The sequence below is a fragment of the Schistocerca cancellata genome, chromosome 12 (assembly GCF_023864275.1).
Source record: "Schistocerca cancellata isolate TAMUIC-IGC-003103 chromosome 12, iqSchCanc2.1, whole genome shotgun sequence".
NCBI lineage: Eukaryota > Metazoa > Arthropoda > Insecta > Orthoptera > Acrididae > Schistocerca > Schistocerca cancellata.
Window position 1 is genome coordinate 116,644,255 of NC_064637.1, and position 24,917 is coordinate 116,669,171.

The 24,917-nt window shown below is 42.9% G+C and overlaps 1 protein-coding gene across 2 annotated transcripts in view; it reads right to left on the reverse strand.

The window, feature by feature from the left end:
- Positions 1–24,917, reverse strand: part of LOC126109619 (all trans-polyprenyl-diphosphate synthase PDSS1) — a 793,792-nt gene that overhangs the window by 12,524 nt on the left and 756,351 nt on the right. For both annotated transcript variants that reach the window (XM_049914662.1, XM_049914663.1), the window contains 2 exons: positions 9,785–9,874; positions 1,069–1,200 (listed from right to left, as the gene is read on the reverse strand). In XM_049914662.1, the coding sequence (XP_049770619.1) occupies positions 1,069–1,200; positions 9,785–9,874 (222 nt within the window). The remainder of the gene's footprint in view (positions 1–1,068; positions 1,201–9,784; positions 9,875–24,917) is intronic.

Genomic DNA, 24,917 nt, shown 5'->3' on the forward strand with positions numbered 1-24,917 from the left:
TGTTTATCTTATGGTTTTTGACTTGTATTTCTGTACTTCCTTCTTCCAGTGGCTAGGGCTTCACCAAAATCTCAGTGGACAGGGTACTCTATGTTTAGTTTCCTGTTCCCACTAGTTTCAGAAGCCTTGCAGAACCAAAAGGCAGTTGACGGCATACAGGAATATTTCAATATTTCACCAGCTGCAGGGCAGGTAAGGTACTGAAGATCCAGGCTCCCTTTCAGACTTGCCTTTGCATAAGAGGACAATTGTCTGCTAAACCTTCCCCCCACCCCATTCTTATCTCGGTATCCTCCTCCATGGCATGACATGGACTTCAATTTCTTAGTAATACTCTAAGCTGTTATCCATCCCAGCCTTCCAAAGCTCTGTCAAACTCTGAGTCTAGTACTGGATTTTTTATGTTCTCTGTATCAACACCCATCTCTCCTTGTATCAAATTAGCACACAGTTCCTACTCTTGTACAGACTGATAATATATTGCTTCCACTTATTCACTCTTTCTGTTGCATTTAATAGTGGTATCAATTTTGCACTCTTGATTCTGATGTTTCTGCTTATAAATTTAAGATATTCTGCCTTTCCTAGATGCTGATCCTGTTTTTCTGCCCTTTTCTATTTCTTCTTACTTTTCCAGAAGCCATTTCCATTCATTTCTTTCTGAGCTGTTTACTGGTGGGAAAAGATGCCTGCTTGTTGGTCTAATGGGACAGACAACACCAGACTAATGGGACAGACAACACTCATAATGTGTACAGCTGGTTCAGTGTAAAGACAGACCATATTATGTTTCAAAAATGAAACCATGGAGCAATAAAACATTTTCCCACAATGTTTGGAATCACTGTATATATTAACTTTGCTAGAACTGTTTGTGAAAACTACATGCAGTTTCCATGTTCTGTTAGGGAAATATTCGGGATGGTGGTTTAACAGGATTGACCATTTGTGGAACACTACACTACTGTGAAATGTAGTCAAGTAAAGCTCACAGTACCTAAAAACCACACACTAAGTGTCACCTAGCACGCGCTCCACAACTCGAGAGACAGATTGCCACATACATACCGCTTTGACGGAGTTGGCAATGAGGCTGGCTGTCTTGCGGTAGGTCTTAGTGAGGTAGTGTGCGAAGCGTTCGTTTTCTGTCTCCTTGGAGCCCAGCTGCATGAACTCACCCTGCACCAGGTCAGTCACCACCTGCAAACAAGACTCTCTGTGAGATCAAAGCCAATGTCTTCAGGAAAAAGTAATGAATTTGCAACATAAAAAAGTTTTAAAACATCATCAAAAGTGAATCGGATGGGAGCATTAAAAAAAGCTTCAATAACTGAAAAATAGTTTAAGATATAAGTGTAAGTAAATCAGAATTTTTAACTCTCAGCAGAACTCAATTTCTTAATTTTATTGCTGATGCAGTGGGGTGGGTCTGCAGCTGTGTGAACTTTTACACATGGGAAAGGTATCCTGGGCAGAGTATCATCATCATCATCAATCAATCAATCAGTCAATCATAACAAGTAGTTGTCCTCTTATCTCAGAGATTGACAAGTTGTGGGTTCTCTGATGGCTACACAGGATGACCTGTACTACAGTAACCAAATTTCAGAGTTCGTCAGATATTTTCTGTGTATTTTAGTATAACAGACCCATCATCTCTATTGGTTCATTACAAATAATTTAATTATGATTTACTCCAGTTGTCACCTCAGCTAACTTCATTTCTATGGAAATACCTTCATAACAGTGAGACAGCCTGTAATATGCAATCACTAAATAACCCACACATGACAGCATATCACTGTCAATGATCAGTTAACTGCCATAGCAGTATAATGACAGAAATGTGTAGTACCAAATTTAAGCTTGAGAGGCAAAATTAAAGTGAGCATCACTGCTTTCAAAAACAAGTACTGTTAGAGAATTGAACAATTTTGTTTCTATACAAGATATGCAGAACATACCATTAACAATTTTACTGCTGAGAAGATGTTTTCAGAACAATATAGATACAAAGATATTGGGGGCAAGAAATGAAAACAAAATACAGTTACTTTGTAATGAGCCACTGGAGACCACTGGGCCCTTTTACCAAAATGCTCAGAAAGTACTTTCGAGCAACCTCCGAAATTTTGTCAGGTGAATTTGGTTTACCTCATGTGGACCAATTCTCACACTGCAAACTCTTCCAAAATACCGCCCCCCCCCCCCCCCCCCAAAAGCGTAGTTCCCTTAGCAACTGCATATCGTCATGTTTAGTGTTGGCAAAAGAAAATTTTAGTCTTGTACATATGCCATCAACTGGATATGATTCTAAATTTTGTGTATTATAGAACCTCTATAACTGTCACAGGAACAAGGCAGAATTACCATCAGCAGACATCACAAAATCGCTCTGTAGCATATCAGGCGTAACAGTTTGGATAGCTGCTGTTATTCCTCATTTCAAATCATCAATGGTGGCTGGGAGAGGTGGCCGAAACACCATATCTTTAACATACCCCCATAAGAAAAAATCGCAGGGGGTAAGATCAGGGCTTCTTGGAGGCCAGTGATGAAGTGCTCTGTCACGGGCTGCCTGGCGACCGATCCATCGCCTCGGGTAGTTGACGTTCAGGTAGTTACGGATAGGTAAGTGCCAATGTGGTGGCGCTCCATCCAGCTGAAATATGAATTGTTGTGCTTCTTGTTCGAGCTGAGGGAACAGCCAATTCTCCAACATCTCCAGATACTTTAGTCCAGTTACAGTAGCACCTTCAAAGAAAAAGGGACCAAAAACTTTACTGGCTGAAATGGCGCAGAAAACGTTGACCTTAGGCGAGTCACGTTCATACTGAGTTGTTTCCCGCGGATTCTCAGTGCCCATATACAGACATTGTGACGGTTGACTTTCCTGTTAGTGTGGAAAGTTGCTTCATCACTAAACACAATCTTTGAAACGAAAGATTCATCTGTTTCCATTTGAGCAAGGATAAAATCACAGAAATCGATTCTTTTAATCTTATCAGCTGCAGAGTGCAGACAGTGCTTGAACCAATTTCAGACAATAAGGTTTCATAACTAACCTTTTTCGTAGGACTCTCTATACAGTTGATTGTGGAATTTGCAGCTCTCTGCTAGCTCTGCGAGTCGATTTTCCTGGGCTGCGAACAAATGCTTGCTGGATGCGTGCTACATTTTCATCACTCGTTCTCGGCCGTCCAGAACTTTTCCCTTTGCACAAACACCCATTCTCTGTAAACTGTTTATACCAACGTTTAATACACCACCTATCAGGAGGTTTAACACCATACTTCGTTCGAAATGCACGCTGAACAACTGTCGTCGATTCACTTCTGCCGTACTCAATAACACAAAAAGCTTTCTGTTGAGCGGTCGCCATCTTAGCATCAACTGACGCTGACGCCTAGTCAACAGCGCCTCAAGCGAACAAATGTACAACTAAATGAAACTTTATAGCTCCCTTAATTCACCGACCCCCCCATGAACCATGGACCTTGCCGTTGGTGGGGAGGCTTGCGTGCCTCAGCGATACAGATGGCCGTACCGTAGGTGCAACCACAACGGAGGGGTATCTGTTGAGAGGCCAGACAAACATGTGGTTCCTGAAGAGGGGCAGCAGCCTTTTCAGTAGTTGCAGGGGCAACAGTCTGGATGATTGACTGATCTGGCCTTGTAACATTAACCAAAACGGCCTTGCTGTGCTGGTACTGCGAACGGCTGAAAGCAAGGGGAAACTACAGCCGTAATTTTTCCCGAGGACATGCAGCTCTACTGTATGATTAAATGATGATGGCGTCCTCTTGGGTAAAATATTCCGGAGGTAAAATAGTCCCCCATTCGGATCTCCGGGCGGGGACTACTCAAGAGGACGTCGTTATCAGGAGAAAGAAAACTGGCGTTCTACGGATCGGAGTGTGGAATGTCAGATCACTTAATCGGGCAGGTAGGTTAGAAAATTTAAAAAGGGAGATGGATAGGTTAAAGTTAGATATAGTGGGAATTAGTGAAGTTCGGTGGCAGGAGGAACAAGACTTTTGGTCAGGTGATTACAGGGTTATAAATACAAAATCAAATAGGGGTAATGCAGGAGTAGGTTTAATAATGAATAAAAAAATAGGAGTGCGGGTTAGCTACTACAAACAGCATAGTGAACGCATTATTGTGGCCAAGATAGACACAAAGCCCATGCCTACTACAGTAGTACAAGTTTATATGCCAACTAGCTCTGCAGATGATGAAGAAATAGATGAAATGTATGACGAGATAAAAGAAATTATTCAGGTAGTGAAGGGAGACGAAAATTTAATAGTCATGGGTGACTGGAATTCGTCAGTAGGAAAAGGGAGAGAAGGAAACATAGTAGGTGAATATGGATTGGGGGGAAGGAATGAAAGAGGAAGCCGCCTTGTAGAATTTTGCACAGAGCATAACTTAATCGTAGCTAACACTTGGTTCAAGAATCATGAAAGGAGGCTGTATACATGGAAGAAGCCTGGAGATACTGACAGGTTTCAGATAGATTATATAATGGTAAGACAGAGATTTAGGAACCAGGTTTTAAATTGTAAGACATTTCCTGGGGCAGATGTAGATTCTGACCACAATCTATTGGTTATGAACTGCAGATTGAAACTGAAGAAACTGCAAAAAGGTGGGAATTTAAGGAGATGGGACTTGGATAAACTGAAAGAACCAGAGGTTGTAGAGAGTTTCAGGGAGAGCATTAGGGAACAATTGACAGGAATGGGGGAAAGAAATACAGTAGAAGAAGAATGGGTAGCTCTGAGGGATGAAGTGGTGAAGGCAGCAGACGATCAAGTAGGTAAAAAGACGCGGGCTAATAGAAATCCTTGGGTAACAGAAGAAATATTGAATTTAATTGATGAAAGGAGAAAATATAAAAATGCAGTAAATGAAGCAGGCAAAAAGGAATACAAACGTCTCAAAAATGAAATCGACAGGAAGTGCAAAATGGCTAAGCAGGGATGGCTAGAGGACAAATGTAAGGATGTAGAGGCTTGTCTCACTAGGGGTAAGATAGATACTGCCTACAGGAAAATTAAAGAGACCTTTGGAGAGAAGAGAACCACTTGTATGAATATCAAGAGCTCAGATGGCAACCCAGTTCTAAGCAAAGAAGGGAAAGCAGAAAGGTGGAAGGAGTATATAGAGGGTTTATACAAGGGCGATGTACTTGAGGACAATATTATGGAAATGGAAGAGTATGTAGATGAAGATGAAATGGGAGATAAGATACTGCGTGAAGAGTTTGACAGAGCACTGAAAGACCTGAGTCAAAACAAGGCCCCAGGAGTAGACAACATTCCATTAGAACTACTGATGGCCTCAGGAGAGCCAGTCATGACAAAACTCTACCATCTGGTGAGCACGATGTATGAGACAGGCGAAATACCCTCAGACTTTAAGAAGAATATAATAATTCCAATCCCAAAGAAAGCAGGTGTTGACAGATGTGAAAGTTACCGAACTATCAGTTTAATAAGTCACAGCTGCAAAATACTAACGCGAATTCTTTACAGACGAATGGAAAATCTGGTAGAAGCCGACCTCGGGGAAGATCAGTTTGGATTCCGTAGAAATGTTGGAACATGTGAGGCAATACTGACCTTACGACTTATCTTGGAAGAAAGATTAAGAAAAGGCAAACCTACGTTTCTAGCATTTGTAGACTTAGATAAAGCTTTTGACAATGTTGACTGGAATACTCTCTTTCAAATTCTGAAGGTGGCAGGGGTAAAATACAGGGAGCGAAAGGCTATTTACAATTTGTACAGAAACCAGATGGCAGTTATAAGAGTCGAGGGGCATGAAAGGGAAGCAGTGGTTGGGAAAGGAGTGAGACAGGGTTGTAGCCTCTCCCCGATGTTATTCAATCTGTATATTGAGCAAGCAGTAAAGGAAACAAAAGAAAAATTCGGAGTAGGTATTAAAATTCATGGAGAAGAAGTAAAAACTTTGAGGTTCGCCGATGACATTGTAATTCTGTCAGAGACAGCAAAGGACTTGCAAGAGCAGTTGAACGGAATGGACAGTGTCTTGAAAGGATGATATAAGATGAACATCAACAAAAGCAAAACGAGGATAATGGAATGTAGTCGAATTAAGTTGGGTGATGCTGAGGGAATTAGATTAGGAAATGAGACACTTAAAGTAGTAAAGGAGTTTTGCTATTTAGGGAGTAAAATAACCGATGATGGTCGAAGTAGAGAGGATATAAAATGTAGACTGGCAATGGCAAGGAAAGCGTTTCTCAAGAAGAGAAATTTGTTAACATCGAATATAGATTTAGGTGTCAGGAAGTCGTTTCTGAAAGTATTTGTATGGAGTGTAGCCATGTATGGAAGTGAGACATGGACGATAACTAGTTTGGACAAGAAGGGAATAGAAGCTTTCGAAATGTGGTGCTACAGAAGAATGCTGAAGATAAGGTGGGTAGATCACATAACTAATGAGGAGGTATTGAATAGGATTGGGGAGAAGAGAAGTTTGTGGCACAACTTGACTAGAAGAAGGGATCGGTTGGTAGGACATGTTATGAGACATCGAGGGATCACAAATTTAGCATTGGAGGGCAGCGTGGAGGGTAAAAATCGTAGAGGGAGACCAAGAGATCAATACACTAAGCAGATTCAGAAGGATGTAGGTTGCAGTAGGTACTGGGAGATGAAGAAGCTTGCACAGGATAGAGTAGCATGGAGAGCTGCATCAAACCAGTCTCAGGACTGAAGACCACAACAACAACAACAATTCGCCGACAGATAGTGCTTAGCTCTGCCTTTTGTCATTGCAGAGTTTTAAATTCCTAAAGTTGTGGTATTCTTTTTGAATCACCCTGTACACTACTCACCAGGGACTGCTCGTAAAGCTCAACCATTTTGGCAGCACATTATCATTCTCAAGAGTCTTAAATTAAGACAACAATAAGGCACCTGAGGTTTACTGTGTGAATGCATGAATGGCATTGCACTAATAACACTTAAAACTTCCATACTAACAGGACGTGGTCAATGTTAAAACTTTTTCCTAACATTTCCTCTCTGACTGCAGGAGACATCTACAGAGGTAAAATGTCTAACTGCAGTTAACCATTTTACCTATGAAGATGTCCCCAGTCGGAGAGGAAACATTAGGAGAAAGTTTTATACATCAACCATGGCCTAATAGCACAGAAGTTCTACGTGATGTCAGTACCAGCTGTGAAAGCTTACACTGTGTGAGCATCACACTAATATTGTTACTAAATAGCGACAAATTTATTGTGATTTATTATTATGTTAAATGTCGTGTGACTAGGACCACCCGTTGGATAAACCATTCGCCAGGTGCAAGTCTTTTGATTTGACGCCACTTTGGCAACTTGCGCGTCGATGGGGATGAAATGATGACGATTAGGACAACACGACACCCAGTCCCTGAATAGAGAAAATCTCCTTCCCAGCAGGGAATCGAACCCGGGCCCTTAGGATTGACATTCTGTCGTGCTGACTACTCAGCTACTGGGGGCAGACATTATTAAGTTGAAGTCCTCTAAAATTCATTCATTTCCCTTATTTAGAAAATTAAACTAATATGCCACCTGGATAGTGGCACATATCAGTGTGCTGATTCCGGATCAAATCTGTCCAGAGGATTAATGGTGAGGGCTGGTGTGAGTTTTAGGTGGTTTCCCACATCTGATTAGGTGAATATTGGGCTGGTAGCCAATTTTCGATTAGAAATGAAAACAAAAAATGAATTGTGTTTATAGTGTACAGTTCTATACGCTGGGCTCAGCTACTTCACGTATCTAGGAAAAGTGATATTGCAAAAGTCTCTTCGCAATGTCTCTTCATCATTCTATAGACGGCTACTGTTTTCGGCCCAAGCCATTCGCACTTCACAGCCGAAAGCTGTCAACAGTGCTGCCAGGTGTCAGGGATTTCCTTAAGCTGACTTGACTGTAACAGTGTCTTCATAGTAAAGAATTTATGTACGGTGTGGCGGTTTCTCAGCATTTATGGTGTCATATCTCTTGAACTGTGTGTCTTACAGTGATATTTGAACAGGTACACTCACCGATATATGCAGATACTTTCTGAGAGGTCTATTGTATGTGGAGTTGCAGCACAGAAGTAACAGTAAGTCGTGCATGATGCGGCAGTTTTTATGATGTCATATCTCCTTCACCATGTCGAGTGGGTAATTCATACCCCCACAGTGATCGTTGCTCGACAGTAAGGGATATGTGTACCAAGTTTGATTGAAATCGGGTAAGTGGGTTAGGAAGACGTGGAAAATACACAAATCCATTTTTATAATATGTGTGGATACACTATCTGACCAGAAGTATGCAGACACTCCTATGTGGAACTGACCACGAGAGGTGGACCTGCCATTATTAAAATGATCTGGAAATACCGTTTTATCAGTAGAGAACCAGTAGCGGCAGTCTGTCAGGCGAGCTCGGTGACTTCGAACGGAGACTGGTCATCAGGTGCTTGCTGGGTAACAATCCATCAGGGATGTTTCGAGCATTCTAAAGCTGGTCAAGTCGACTGCCGGTGATGTGACTGTGAAGCAAAAATGCGAAGGAACAACCACAGACAGTTCAAAACCAGGCAGGGCTCGTATGCTGACAGACGGGGCCATCAAGCATTTCGGAGGACGGTCGTAAAAGAAATCGCATGCACTCAGTGGAAGGAATCACTTGTGAGTTCCAAAGTGCTACCAGGAGTCCAGGTAGAGAGTTCACAAGAATGGAGTACAATGTTCGGGCAGCTCCTCTAAAACCACACATCTCTGGAATCAGTGCTATGCAGCACTTGAGGTGATGTAAAGAGTGACGCCAATGGGCAGTAGGTACCTTGAAACGAGTGATTCGGAGAGACGAATCCCGCTATACCCTGTGGCAATCCAATACGAGCGTTTGGATTTGATGACTTCCTGAAGAACGTCACCTGCCATCGTGTGTAGTGCAGAGGAGGTGGTGTTACACTATGGAAGCGCTTTTTGTGGTTAGTGTGTGTTCCCCTTACTGCAATTAACCAAACTCTAAATGCAGGAGGATATTAACATATTTTAAAGCATAGTGTACTAGACACAATAGGGAAACAGTTCAGAGATTGTGATCGTTTGTATCAACGTGATCACACTCACTGTCCTAAAGCAACATTTGTCAGGTAATGGTTTGTTGACAAAAACATTCCTGAAATGGACTGGCCTGCCCGGAGTCCCAACCTGACCCAAATGGAACACCTTTGGGATGAGTTAGAAAGTCGACTTGGATCCAGACCCTAGCGTCCAACATCACCACCTTCTCTGCTTTCGGCTCTTTAGGAGGAATGAGCTGCCATTCCTCCACAGACATCGAGACACCTCACTGAATTCGTCTCCAGGAGATTTCAAGCCATCTTTTCTAGCAAATGGTGGACACGTCACATCACATCAGTTTGAACTAATAGGTGCACAGGTACTTTTAACTTGGTAGTTGTATTCTGTGTAATGAGATTTGGTATTTTTATTACGTTCAATGATGTGTCGTCAAAAATAATTTATTCAGTTTTTTTTTCACCTATAAGGGCCGATATTTTTTTCCCAGAACGTATAACATAGAGAAAGGAATCACTGTTCGTATCCTATTAACACTCGAGACCACGATAGCTTGTTATCGGTGCGTGAAGTAGTTAGGAATGCTTTGTGGCATGTCTAACCAAAGGGGACCTCTCCCGTTCGCTTTACTGCGCACTTTAAGGTGCGCGTAAATGAGTAGCGCATGCCTTACCTCGCTCAACGTCAAGGTGACGTCGTCATCCCTGAGACGCGCGATCATCATGGACGCCACCGCCAGGATGAAGTCGCCTGCCATTGCCACCTATAACAGAAAATCACTTACTAGAAATTTAAAGTAACGCAGACAGGAAACTGTTTTGCAAATGTATTTTGGATGGTAGGTAATAGTGACTAGATTGTAGGCACCACCTACTTAGCAACGATTTTATCTTGGCGCTCCCTTAAAACTAGACTGACATCTGCCACAATCATTAATGACTCTTGAAAAATTGCGAGTTTAGAAAGACAATCAATAGAGTTCCACACTACAGAGTTATATGGGAATGTCATTATTAGTACTAACAACAGCAGGCAAGACTGATGCTTCCGTCCTGGAAGAAAATTACAGGATACAGTGGAGTAGAAGCTTGGATAAGAAAAATACAGATTTAGGAAGGGGCGTTTGTACACAGATATATATTCAATTTTTTTGTGTTTGACGGTTTATGACAGAGTTAAATGACATACACTGAGGTAAAAATTATCATCTCCTAAATAATTTAGTCTTTGCAATAAAAATTTTATACTGTTCTACAGAGGCAAACATTAAATTACATCATGAAAAATATACAAAAGCCACACAAGTCTATCGTGGAAATTAGAAAAGTGTGTGGTTTACATCGCTGTTATTAATTATTTATATTGATTAAATAACTGAGGAATGGAAAATACAATTACATCAAGTAAAAAAACTGATAAAACATAGAGTGCGAACATTATTATTTGTAGACGACCAGGACCTGATAGCTAAAAGTGTGGTCGACTGACTAACATCTCTGAAGAAACCTGTTGTTGTTGTGGTCTTCAGTCAAAAACTGGTTTGATGCAGCTATCTTGTGCAAGCTGCTTCATCCCCGAGTAACTACAGCAACCTACATCCTTCTGAATCTGCTTAGTGTGTTCATCTCGTGGTCTCCCTCTACGATTTTTACGCTCGACGTTTCCCTTCAACACTAAATTGGCCTCAGAAAGTGTCCGACCTTTAGTCAAGTTGTGCCACAAATTCCCCTTCTTCCCAATTCTGTTCAGTACCTCCTCATTAGTTACCTGGTCTACCCGTCTAATCTTCAGCATTCTTCTGTAGCACCACATTTAATAAGCTTCTATTATCTTCTTGTTTAAACTATTTATCATCCATGTTTCACTTCCATACATGACTACAGTCCGTACAAATTCAAAAATGATCTCCTGACAGTTAAACATATACTCAATGTTAGCAAATTTCTCTTCTTCAGAAACGCTTTCCTTGCCATAGCCAGTTTACATTTTACATCCTCTCTATTTCGATCATCGTCAGTTATTTGGCTTCCCAAATAGCAAAAGTAGTCATCTACTATTATAAGTATCTCGTTTCCTAATCATATATACGCTGAGTTACAGGATTTTAATTCGAAAATTACTGTAAAATTTAATTTCTGCAGCTTCGTTATCACAAAATTTCCCATGGACGTTCCCGCGCCACAGGTGCAGCCGAAGCCTCTATAAATCCCAAATACGGTCCTGACCGAGGGGAGTTCGACTGCTAGTGCAGGATCTCAGCTCGCTGCCTTCCCTTCCCCCCCCCCCTCTCTCTCTCTCACTCTCTCTCTCTCGTGTGTGTGTGTGTGTGTGTGTGTGTGTGTGTGTGTGTGTGTGTGTGCGCGCGCGCGCGAGAGAGAGAGAGAGAGAGAGAGAGAGAGAGAGAGAGAGAGAGGAAGGGGGAGGGGGGACTCCAAACGCGCGGGTGCTCGTGTCGCTCCCATGCGATAGCGAATGGAGGCGCTGTGAAAAATCTGTAAATAAATCGTAATTCCCCACCGGCACACGTGGCGCGGGCATCCGCCTCGGCAGAGAGAGTGTGTGCTCTGTGTTTAGTGGATTGGATGGTCGGCCTATTGACTCAGGTGGCGCAAGGCGCGCCTTCCACGTTCCACGGGACCAGAATTACCGACTGACCGCCTGGCTCATTACGCAGTCTCCGTCAGACGTTGGAGGCGCGGCGTTTGCCTTCGTGGTGGCCTTCCATCCCTTACGTGGCCGATATAATATGTCCCCTGTCTGTTCGAAACGCAACATGCCTTATCAAGTATCCTCTCTTTTCGCGTCGCTGCTCATGAATCGTGGCCTGCGGGAAAACTAGAAAATAAGAGAATCGGAGCATTTGAGATGTGGTGTTATACTAGGATGTTGAAAATTAGGTGGAGTGATAAGATACGAAACGAGGCTTTCCGCAGAATCAGCGAGAAGATGACCATACGGAAAACACCGACAAAAAGGAGGAACAGGATAACCGAACGTGTTTAGACACCAATGTCGACCGATGATTCAGAGACAAAACAAAAGAGAAAACACGCCAACAAGGGACCACGAAAGAATCAACAATTTTGCATCAAAAAGCAACTTCGGTGGTGCTTGAGCGAGTTGTAGAGAATGAAAATGGTAGGAAGAGAAAGTGGAGTTTAGCCAACAAATATTTGAGGACGTTCGCTGTAAGTTGCCACTCTGAGATGAAGAGGTTGGCACAGGAGAGGAATTCGTGACGGGCCGCATCAAACCAGGCAGAAGAATGTTTTGCAGTTTAAAATCTGGTTCCGAATCCCCTGCCTTGTCGTTATATAAGAAAGCACTAATTTCTCGTCTCTCCTTCCTGTGTCCCCCGCTTTCCTCAGAGGAGGACCTGACACTGTGAAGTCCACGTGCAGCAGCAGCAGCGGCTGACCCTGGAGCCGGGCGACACGTGCTGCGGCCGCTGTTTGCTGGCCACGCCGCTGTTTGCCCTGGCCACAGGTGCCCCGTCCAGGCGGGACTCGACCGGTATGTTGTGGCCAACAGCCGGATATATCGGCGGCTGCCGTGAAACGCACGCGTCAGTCTCTGATTCTAGTTGCCGATCTCGAGACCAAACGGTACTGGATTGAGGAGGTAACAAAAAGTTTCCCAAATTGTGACAAGCGAACCTCGTTCAGCGGAAAAAAAAGCTAGGAAACACACAAAGACCCACCATATACTGTAACTTTTTCAAAACCCGTAATTACCACCCATTTGGATGCTGACGTTCGAAATTTAGCTGAAGTTTTGTCTCAAGTACAGATAGTGTTGAAGATCAGTGGACAAAGTTCAAAACCATCGTACAATACGCATTAGATGAGTATGTGCCAAGCAAGATCGTAAGAGATGGAAAAGAGCCACCGTGGTACAACAACCGAGTTAGAAAACTGCTGTGGAAGCAAAGGGAACATCACAGCAAACATAAATATAGCCAACGCCTTGCAGACAAACAAAAATTACGCGAAGCGAAATGTAGTGTGAGGAGAGCTATGCGAGAGTCGTTCAACGAATTCGAAAATAAAGTTCTAGGTACTGACTTGGCAGAAAATCCTAAAAAATTTTGGTCTTATGTCAAAGCGGTAAGTGGATCAAAACAAAATGTCCAGACACTCTGTGACCAATATGGTACTGAAACAGAGGATGACAGACTTAAGGCCGAAATACAATGTCTTTTTCCAAAGCTGTTTCACAGAGGAAGACTGCACTGTAGTTCCTTCTCTAGATTGTCGCACAGATGACAAAATGGTAGACATCGAAATAGACGACAGAGGAATAGAGATACAATTAAAATCGCTCAAAAGAGGAAAGGTCGCTGGACCTGATGGGATACCAGTTCGATTTTACACAGAGTACGCGAAGGAACTTGCCCCCCTTCTTGCAGCGGTTTACCGTAGCTCTCTAGAAGAGCGTAGCGTTCGAAAGGATTGGAAAAGGGCACAGGTCATCCACGTTTTCAAGAAGGGACGATAAACAGATGTGCAGAACTATAGACCCATATCTCTACCGTCGATCAATTGTAGATTTTTGGAACACGTATTATGTTCGTGTATAATGACTTTTCTGGAGACTAGAAATCTACTCTGTACGAATCAGCACGGGTTTCGAAAAAGACGATCATGTGAAACCCAGCTCGCGCTATTCGTCCACGACACTCAGAGGGCCATAGACACGGCTTCCCAGGTAGATGCCGTGTTTCTTGACTTCCGCAAGGCGTTCGATACAGTTCCCCACAGTCGTTTAATGAACAAAGTAAGAGCATATGGACTATCAGACCAATTGTGTGATTGAATTGAAGAGTTCCTAGATAACAGAACGCAGCATGTCATTCTCAATGGAGAGAAGTCTTGCGAAGTAAGAGTGATTTTAGGTGTGCCGCAGGGGAGTGTCGTAGGACCGTTGCTATTCGCAATATACATAAATGACCTTGTGGATAACATCGGAAGTTGACTGCGACTTTTTGCGGATGATGCTGTAGTATATCGAGAGGTAGTAACAATGGAAAACTATACTGAAATGCAGGAGGATCTGCAGCGAATTGACGCATGGTGCAGGGAATGGCAATTGAATCTCAATGTAGACAAGTGTAATGTGCTGCGAATACATAGAATGAAAGATCCCTTGTCCTTTAGCTACAATATAGCAGGTCAGGAACTGGAAGTAGTTAATTCCATAAGTTATCTGGGAGTACGCATTAGGAGTGATTTAAAATGGAATGATCGTATAAAGTTGATCGTCGGTAAAGCAGATGCCAGACTGAGATTCATTTGAAGAATCCTAAGGAAATGCAATCCACAAACAAAGGAAGTAGGTTACAGTACACTTGTTCGCCCACTGCTTGAATACTGCTCACCAGTGTGGGATCCGTACCACATAGGGTTGATAGAAGAGATAGAGAAGATCCAACGGAGAGCAGCGCGCTTCGTTACAGGATCATTTAGTAATCGCGAAAGCGTTACGGAGATGATAGATAAACTCCAGCGGAACACTCTGCAGGAGAGACGCTCAGTAGCTCGGTACGGGCGTTTGATAAAGTTTCGAGAACATACCTTCAGTCAAGCAGTATATTGCTCCCTCCTACGTATATCTCGCGAAGAGACCATGAGGATAAAATCAGAGAGATTAGAGCCCACACTGAGGCATACCGACAATCCTTGTTTCCACGAACAATACGAGACTGGGATCGAAGGGAGAACCGATAGAGGTACTCAAGGGACCCGCCACCACACACCGTCAGGTGGCTTACTAAATGATCCTGTAACGAAGCGCGCTGCTCTCCGTTGGATCTTCTCTATCTCTTCTATCAACACACTGCTGAGCAGTATTCAAGCACAGGCGTATTGTAACCTACTTCCTTTGTTTTCGGATTGCATTTCCTTAGGATTCTTCGAATGAATCTCAGTCTGGCATCTGTTTTACCGACGATCAACTTTATATGATCATTCCATTTTAAATCACTCCTAATGCGTACTCCCAGATAACTTATGGAATTAACTGCTTCCAGTTGCTGACCTGCTATATTGTAGCTAAATGACAAGGGATCTTTCATTCTATGTATTCGCAGCACATTACACTTGTCTACATTGAGATTCAATTGCCATTCCCTGCACCATGCGTCAATTCGCTGCAGATCATCCTGCATTTCAGTACAATTTTCCAGTGTTACAACCTCTCGATATACCACAGCATCATCCGCAAAAAGCCTCAGTGAACTTCCGATGTCATCCAAAAGGCCATTTATGTATATTGTGAATATACATTTCGACACTCTCCGTTTCCGGATGACCAATATCAGGCGCAAGAGCAGCAATGTATCTGCGAAAGAGCAGCAGTTTAGCCTGCACGTGCAATGCTGAACTGTGAACTAGATGTAACGAGCGCCAAACACTGCATGTATGCATGGAGGCGGGGAGTACTGTATTGTCAGCAGAGCAGCAGTAACAGCAGGTCAGGAGTTGTAACGTGGACTAGTCACTGAATATCACTCGAGAGACAAATCCCTCAGGGACATTTCATTTCAACCCTTCTAAGCTGCCCGACTGTTGGTGACGTGATGGTGGAGCGGAAACAAGAAGCAACAACCACAGCGAAATCAAGAAGAAGCAGACCTCATGTATTGGCGGACAGCGGCAGTCGGCGCGGGGTGGCTGTAAAAAAATCGCACGATATCAGCGGAAGGAATACTTCGCGAGTTCCAAAGTGCTGTCAGAATATCAGTCAGCACAGTGACTGCGCACAAGGAGTTGAAGAGAATGGGGTACGAAGGCGAGCAACTCCTCGTAACCCACAAATTTCTGCAGTCAGTGCAAAGAGACGTTTGAAGTGGTGTAAAGAGCGAGGATGACTGGAAACGAGTGATCTGGGTGCCAACAGAGGGCGTTATACAATATGGTATTGTTTTTCGGGGTCTCCTTAAGGGGCTCCGGAAAGGCTCAAAATCATGAAAAGTTCAATTTTTACTTTTTTGCGTTTTCTGAATCTGCAGACTATTACCTTTTAATAGATATATAATTTATTGAATTCCGAAGACTACAACTATTTTTAAATTTTTTTTTGAAATGTGTTCTACATGGGCGTGACCCACTGTGGCGCTGTTAAACTGCTGTCAAATGGTGTTATTATTAACGTCCGTGTTCATCAGGTACATTTTAGTGATGTGAGATAAAGTATGTGTTGTGGCTAACCTGTGATGGTTCAATATATATCGCTGGTGTGATTGTCGATTGTTTCATGTTTATTTACTCTGTCGTTATCTCGAAAATATTCGTAATTAATTCTGTTTCTTGAGTCTCTGTTTTGTTGAAGTATAATAATGAGTAAAAGTAAAGTTATTAGAAATCCTCTGAAGGCTTTAAGAAAAGGAGAAATGTTGGAAAGCCAAATGTATGTGTTATTACTGTAAACAATAAAGACGATAGGTTCTAACATGGTACGAGCGATGCTTGCTTTAGACAAGGAACGCCTTCGGGCTGCAGACAGGGCTGTAAAGAGTCTAGAAATACAAGCAAGAGTAAACAGGAGGAGGAACAAGAGGAAGCTGGAGGAGGAGTTTGCAGAGGATGAAGATAATCCATCCTATGGACCTGGAATGCACTAAAAAGTTAATCCAATCTTTGTCGCTCGATTCCCAAAACTTTTATTTTCTCATACTAATTACATGTTTTCTAAGGATCTTCCAAACATATTTGTTTCAAACTTTCAGTAAATGTTACACAGTACCTTCTGCATAATTTAACACAGCCTTTTACCAAAAAACTGTATATTTTTTAATATATAAATAAAAAATTGCAAAAATATGTTGTGAATTTTCATTACAATTGAAAAAAAATCATATTTAATAACTGAACTAAAATTTTGTAAAATCCCTGTGTTAAGTTGTAGCCCATATTCCAATAAATAATCTGTAAAAAGTTCAACTTCCTACCTCAAATACTTTGTGAGGAAAGATGTAATTTATAAGCGTTATTTTAACATTGCAAGTATAGGGCGTTCCGGAGCCCCTTAATGTGCATAAGAATACGCTACATGCGAAAATATAAGAACACATCTCACAGCAATGTGCACTGCGTACAGTGGAGGAACCGTTCGGAGGCGATGATTATATCAGCACGAGTACGCACCCTCTCAAAGCAGCACCTGCGAGGTAACCGTCTGTAACAGTGACATTCCTGAAATGGAATGGCCTGCCCAAAGGCCCTACATGAATCCAATGTACCACCTTTGGGACAGAACGCCGATTTCGCTTTTGACTCCGTCATTCGGGATCACTATCTTTTCTGGTTTCGACTCTTGAGGAACTATGGGCTGCCATTCCTCCACATGCATTCAGACACGTGACTGAAAAGTTACCCCAACAGAATTGGGGCCGGCATCAAGGCGAAGGATTGATGCATTCCTTACCAGCGTACACTAAATGGTTACCAGGTACTTTTGTACAGATAGCGTACTTATTCTTTAAAAAAAGATGTGACTTCCAAGCAGAGGAAGCGCTGGGAGTGGATATGCCTATTGTGCGCTACGTTGTAGAAGGGCGTGCTCTTTGAGAATGAATCCCAGTTTAGCATTCAAAGAGGTATCGGACGTAGCCTGACAAGGAAAAAAGTGGACGTCTGTTAGCACCCGCAAGCATAAGTGAAAGGGTACCTCTGTACGAGACATCGTCTGCATGCCGGGTGGAACATATTAACACAGTTGCGCAACTAAAGAAGTCTCCGCTAACGTAACACGTACAGCTACGCCACTGAAGGATTCATTCGGACCACTGAACATAGAAGGCCGTGTTCAGGAGTCTGCAACACAAGCGGCCTCACCCATGCCAAGACACGCTTGTATCTGTAACGGCACGAGCAGTGGCCCTACATCTTTTCTCCTCTCGAATTCTTGAAGAGCGAGATTGTTTGCAGCAACCAAGATGACAGACATAAAGTGCAGTTTGCGCACGTAGTCGCCTCAGACAGCTTACAAGTCTCCTAGACGTGCCTGACGCAATGCAGAAGAGGCAGCGTACCTGTCTGGCTGTGTGTGTGTGTGTGTGTGTGTGTGTGACATGTTACGTTTATTGTGAGTTTGTACAGAAAGTAGGAGTATGCTTTTCATGTCATCCCGTTGTCCATCCATTGTGGATTATCACTCGTTTCCGTGTAGTGTGCCGTAGCAAGGCTGGTGGCCCTCCTTAAGACTGTTTTGTAAGAGTAGCGGTAAAGAACACTAAACTAGGTTCGCAGATAAATGCTTGCTACTTACTAAACGACCATTGCGTCACGTGATTTGCGCCGCTCGCCGATAAACGTGCGATTTCAATGCGGTAGCTGTGCTCGACAATGTGTCTGTCTGCTGTTGCGCGACTACAGACACGCCATTGGAATCGGTTGCATTGAGTTACATTAGAGGAGTACCTTTGGTTAGACGCATCGATACTGCCGTGCGGCTCGTGTCGTGACAGTCACCGTATAGCCGTGTTTTCCTAGGAGCAGATATTCTGCGCCGCGTTGGACGTACCTGTAATGCGCCCGGCGAGTTGCTTCGTGTCCTCAAATGGTTCAAATGTCTCTAAGCACTATGGGACTTAACATCTGAGGTCATCAGTCCCGCAGACTTAGAACTACTTAAACCCCTAACTAACCTAAGGACATCACACACATCCATGCCCGAGGCAGGATTCGAACCTACGTCCATATATATATATGAGAGAGAGAGCTACTACGGTGGAATACGATTGCTAGAATCCGTGGAAAATGAAGGGAACACTTTTTCAAATTTTATACCTCACACTGAAAATTTGGAAAATTGCAGTAACGTATGAGCGGAATCCAATAATGGTCTCTGTAACAACGCTGACGATGACTAGTCAACTGAGTTTGAACCACTTCCCCCAGAATCTCAGCAAACTTCGGAACCACGTCTTTAACCCTCAAGCCAATGTAGTCCGACCAAAAAAAACAGAAAACATAAACTCCACTTTTAAAACTGGCTGGAAGGGCTGGCGAAACCACCATCACTAAAAGATGAAACAGACACGTCCCTCAAAACCAAAAAGATTCTACCTCGGTTGTGATCAAAACAGGGGACAGCAATACTGGTATTAGTAGAGTTTTGCTATAGCGATCACTTCAGTCGTCATCTGCTGGCTGTTTATCTAACATCGGCAAACCTCAAAGTTTTTATTTCTCCTCCGTGGATTTTAGTTGCTACTCTAAATTTTTCTTTTGTCTCTTTTACTGCTCACACAACATATAGATTGAATAATATCGGGGATAGGCTACAACCCTGTCTCACTCCCTTCCCAACCACTGCTTCCCTTTTATGCCCCTGCCATCTGGTTTCTGTACGAATTATAAATAGCCTTTCGCTCCCTGTATTTGACCACTGCCACCTTCAGAATTTGAAAGAGAGTATTCCAGTCAACATTGCAAAAAGCTTTCTCTAAATCTACAAATGCTAGAAACGTAGGTTTGCCTTTCATTAATCTATCTTCTAAGATAAGTCGTAGGGTCAGTATTGCCTCACGTACTCCAAAAAATTTTCACACCTGTCAACACCTGCTTTCTTTGGGATTGGAATTATTATATTGTTCTTGAAGCCTGAGGGTATTTCGCCTGTCTCACACATCTCGCTCACCAGATGGTAGAGTTTTGTCAAGGCTGGCTTTCCCAAGGCTATCAGTAGTTCTAAAGCAATGTCGTCTACTTCCGGTGCCTTGTTTTGACTTAGGTCTTTCAACGCTCTGTCAAACTCTTCACGCAGTATCATATCTCTCATTTCATCTTTATCTACGTCCTCTTCCACCTCCATAATACTGCCCCCAAGTACACCGCCCTTGATCCTGCAAGACCCTCTAGATGCTGCAAACTGAAAGACACGGCACTTAAATCTACGCGCTACTGCTCCTCTACACTCTCTCAAACTAGGCATCAGTGTCGCAAGCACACCTTCAGTTGTGCACTGCACGTTTTAAGGAGCATTTGCGCATGCGCGACTCGCGTGACGTAATTGCCTTACTGTTCAAATACATACGGCGTTGATAAACAACGTGCACGGTTCACGACGTGCACAGCTATCCCTTGCCACTCAACCAGATGTTTACATCTATGCCACCAGGTGGTAGCACACTGCGGCAGACTTTTACCCCCGTTCGCTCGGCATAAATCCCATTAGATGATAGCACACTCCTCAAATGTGCTGATTCACTCACTATATGCTTTATTTTGTGCGTTTCTGAAAGAGTTATAGTATATTAAGTTATGAATTTTATCATACAGTAATCCATTTGAGGCGCTGAGAATCATAAGAGCCTAAAGCACATCACCTCGATTGTGAGATTGTAGCATTTATTCATGCTTCCGAAATCTGTTGATCTTATGATGAGCCAGGTTTATCTGTGCTGTAGGCCGGCATTGAATATAGGAAAATTCACAAAGAACTGTGTCACTGGTTTCTTTGATATTCGCTTAACTGTAGGATCGACGGCGGGGTGTTTCCGGCCCTTATGGGTCTCAGTGCCTCATTTTTATTCTAGTCGAATGACAATGTTGGCAGACAATGTTGGGAGACTACTCGAGTTTAACCATTTTCACGAACTGCAGTTTGTGTTTGGAGTTGGCTGTTCACTGTGCGGGAATCTGCTTTCGTGTGCAGTGTAAACATGAACTATGTTGAACCTATTTTAAATGCTACTAGAAAAGCAAAGCTGTGAGGACAGATCGTGAGTCTTGCTTAGTTAGCTCAGTCGGTAGAGCACTTGCCCGCGAAAGGCGAAGGTCCCGAGTTCGAGTTTCAGTCCGGCACACAGCTGTACTCTGTCAGAAAGTTTCAAAGTGGTTCAAATGGCTCTGAGCACTATGCGACTTGACATCTGAGGTCATCAGTCCCCTAGAACTTAGAACTACTTAAACCTAACTAACCTAAGGACACCACACACATCCATGCCCGAGGCAGGATTAGAACCTGCGACTGTAGCAGTCACGCGGTTCCGGACTGAAGCGCCTAGAACCGCTCGGCCACCGCGGCCGGCCAGGAAGTTTCATATCAATGGACACTCCGCAGCAGAGTGAAGACCTCATTCTGCGAACAGGAAAGTAAATTACCAGGAAAAGTGAAACGTAAAGGAACTAGGGCCTCCGAGAAAGATCTTGTGATTGAGAGAGTGACGAAATCAAATAAGCGTGACTACAAGCGAACATTTAACAGGGAAGTGTACAGTTAGCACAAGTTGCAGTGTGGGTGCAGCGTAAGAATATCTGACTTCCAGCGCCGGCTTGGGTGGCCGAGCGATTCTAGGCTCTACAGTCTGGAATCGCGCAACCACTACGGTCGCAGGTTGAATCCTGCCTCGGGCATGGATGTGTGTGATGTCCTTAGGTTAGTTAGGTTTAAGTAGTTCTAAGTTCTAGGGGACTGATGACCTCAGATGTCAAGTCCCATAGTGCTCAGAGCCATTTGAACCATTTGACTTCCAGCCCGGAAGTAAATTCGCGAACTGATACATCTGTTAGGGATCGTGTACATTCGTCCACAAAAATGGAAAAGAACGATATATCCCCTTACACAAAAATGCGAAATGGAGAGTTGCGAAAGCTTACACATTATTTCGTTTTTGCCCTAAACTGAACTTATGTGCAAAACAACATCTTGAATAGCACAATCTTGAATAGCACAATCATTCACGTCTAGCGACAGGAAGTATAGAATTTTGTGTGTCCTGGTTTGGTTGAAATAAGCTACGGAAGAAAATTGTTTTCCGGGAAATCGAATTCCTTTCATATTATCAAAATTTTGTAAGCTATTATCTCAAGTCTCACTGATTTTGCCAACTTAAGTAACACGCGTTCGACTGGTAATTTGATGCGAGAGAGGACGGGGTTTGAGAGGTTAATGTTGACTTTCTGCTGTAATATATTTGGCATCTCTTGTAGGAGAAGACAAGTAAGGGAAAACATCAAGTCCTTGTGGAACTTCTGCAATGCGCCATCAAAACAAAGCAAACAATACAACAAAGATTAAGAAGACACGAACGCACAGTCCTTTATTATGACTTGACATGACTGAGCGTGGCGAGAAGATTTGAACTTCCCGAAAGTTTCTTCATATTGTGTGCCACTGCCGCACGTTAGTTAAAAGACAATTCCATTTTTCGTCTTGGCTGTATAACGATCACTGTCATTTCACACAGTCAGATCATCTCGGACATGGACAGTTTCCAAGTGGTCATTCATAAACTCGTAATTAAAATTTAATAAGAATTAACTGGGACTACCAATGCGGTTTCCGTAGTGACAGATCCACATTAGATCATTTATTCACTCTAACAACAATAACGGAGAAGGCGTGGAAATTCAATGTAGATGTCCGCACATTGTTTCTAGATTTCACAAAGGCCTACGACAGTATACACCGTCAGATACTCCTAAATATACATAATGAGGGAATTTGAAATACCTTCAAAGCTAATCAGAGTAGTTAAAATGTGTACTGACGAAACTTTATGTCGTATAAAGACACCTGTGGGAAAAACTGAAAATTTGAAGATGTACTCTGGACTGAGACAAGGGAATGCCATTTCACTTATTTTATTCAGCCTTGTATTTGGGAAGATCGACAGAGAATTTACTAATATTAGTCCACAAGGGATCCAAATGCAGAGCGTGAACGTTACTAGAGTAGCCTACGCACATGATGTAGCATAAATAAGTAGTTCCAAAGTAGAATTAACAAGAATGATACAAAGCTGCGACAAAATCGTTGAGAAGGCAGGATTACTTGTTTATGAAAAAAAGACAGAGTATCTGGTCATGAGTAAGAAAACCTGAAGTGCCGCACCTTTGCCTGTACATGGAATCCCTTTCAAGACAGTTGGCCGCTTCAAGTACTAAGGGAGTCTTTTCAGTAACAACAATAGAGCAGATACAAAAGTAGATGCCTGTCTAGCAAAAGCGAAAGAAACACTTTTTAGTTTTATCAGAATCTTAAAGAAAAGATCACTTGTACTAACTTCAAAATGGCTTGTGTCAACCGACTGTCATGGCAGTAACATAACAGCATGTGAAGCATTAATATTTAGAAAGAAAGATGAAGAAACACTGTTAATATCTGAAGAAAATACTGAGTAAAATTTTTGACCTCTGTATGATGAAAATACCGAGAAATGGAGGATAGGAAAAAATAACGAATTAAGAGAGCTATACAAATACCTTGACATCGTCGAAGTGCTAAAGAAGAGAAGGTTGAACTGGGCAGGCTATATAGCAAGGACGACGGAGAATAGAATAAATAGAATAGCATTCTGCAGGGCAACTGTACGAACGAGAGGAAGAATAAAACCCGGAATTAACTGGCGAGATAACATCCCGCAGGATATAGCTAAGATGAACATCAACATACAATGGATAAACAGTGCACTCGAAAGAAAGAAATGGAAGAGGTTCGTGGATCAGGCGTATGATCGACAAGGCCTTTGCAACATGTAAAGTGGAAGCGTGTAAATGACAGACACAATTGTACACACCCATCCAGTGTGACGGTTTAAAATTACGAGGACATGGCCAAGGTGGGAAATGAATATCTGTCAATTAATTATCTTCCGACGTTGAGAGACGACACCAGCGTCGTTACTTTCTGCGCATGAGGAAGTCTTTTGGATATTCACGATTTTAGAATACTACACACGGCACAGTCAACTAACATTTCACGTCATCGGCCCATTCGCAACGTGGATGGCGACAGCTGATTTACAGCCAGGCAAGTCGTACACACCTACCGCGAGGAGCCCACTTCGAGCAGAAAGCCGCTCTTGTAAAGGAGGCTTAATGCGTGCCGGCTCTGAAGAGTCTGAGAGTGTGAAGCAAGGCGCGCAGTTGCGGCAAGCGGCGTGTTGGGATTGGACAATGAGGTCAGCGGTCACACAGAGGTCCCAGACGGCTCTCCTGTGTCTCTCATGAAGTCACACGGGGAAACCACTTTGTGCCAGATACTATCAGCTTCCGGTAGTCGACGTGGAAAGCGTGCCGACCCACACCACACTTTAGCTGCTACTTAGACATGCGACCGATCGATATTCTAATAATGGTTGGATTTACACTAGACATTGAAAAAAACTGGAGCCAGTCATGGAAATAAAAAAGAACTGTCAAGTGCCTTTCTCCAGAACCTCACTCTGTGAACGGGATCGCTAGTTCGAATTCTGATGGAAGAATAAATTTCAGTACCTATATCTATACTGCCAGTAATTTGGAAAGACTGCTCTAGCCAGACAAACCAAATTGAGAGTGGTGAAATCTCTTGTGTTTCCAGTTTTCCTTTATGGAGCTAACATGCGGACAATTACTGAAGGAGAATGTAAAAGAATTTATGCTTTCGAGATGTGGTCATACAGGAGGTTGCTAAGAATATCACGGGTGGACAAACGAACCAACAAATCAATCCTTCAAGAACTCAGGGTGAAGAAGAAATTGTCCCGTGTGTTTCCAGCGAATCTAGCAGTTCTTTAGTTACGTAGTTCGACGACAGGAGGATAACTGGGAAAAGATGGTTATCCAAGACAAGGACGAAGGAAAAGAGTGCAGGGAAGACCACCGAGACGATGGATGGACTAGGAAAAAGAGGAGACAAACCAAACATGAAGCTACTCCAAGATGCAGAAGACTGGGAAAAATGGAGGCAGACTGTTGAGACGATTGTGTGATGGGTCACCAATTTTCAATTATTAAAGATGGAGTACTAATACTGATGATGATGATGAGCTATACTTGGCTGGTAAATGGAAGAGGACGACGTGTTAATGCCTTGTA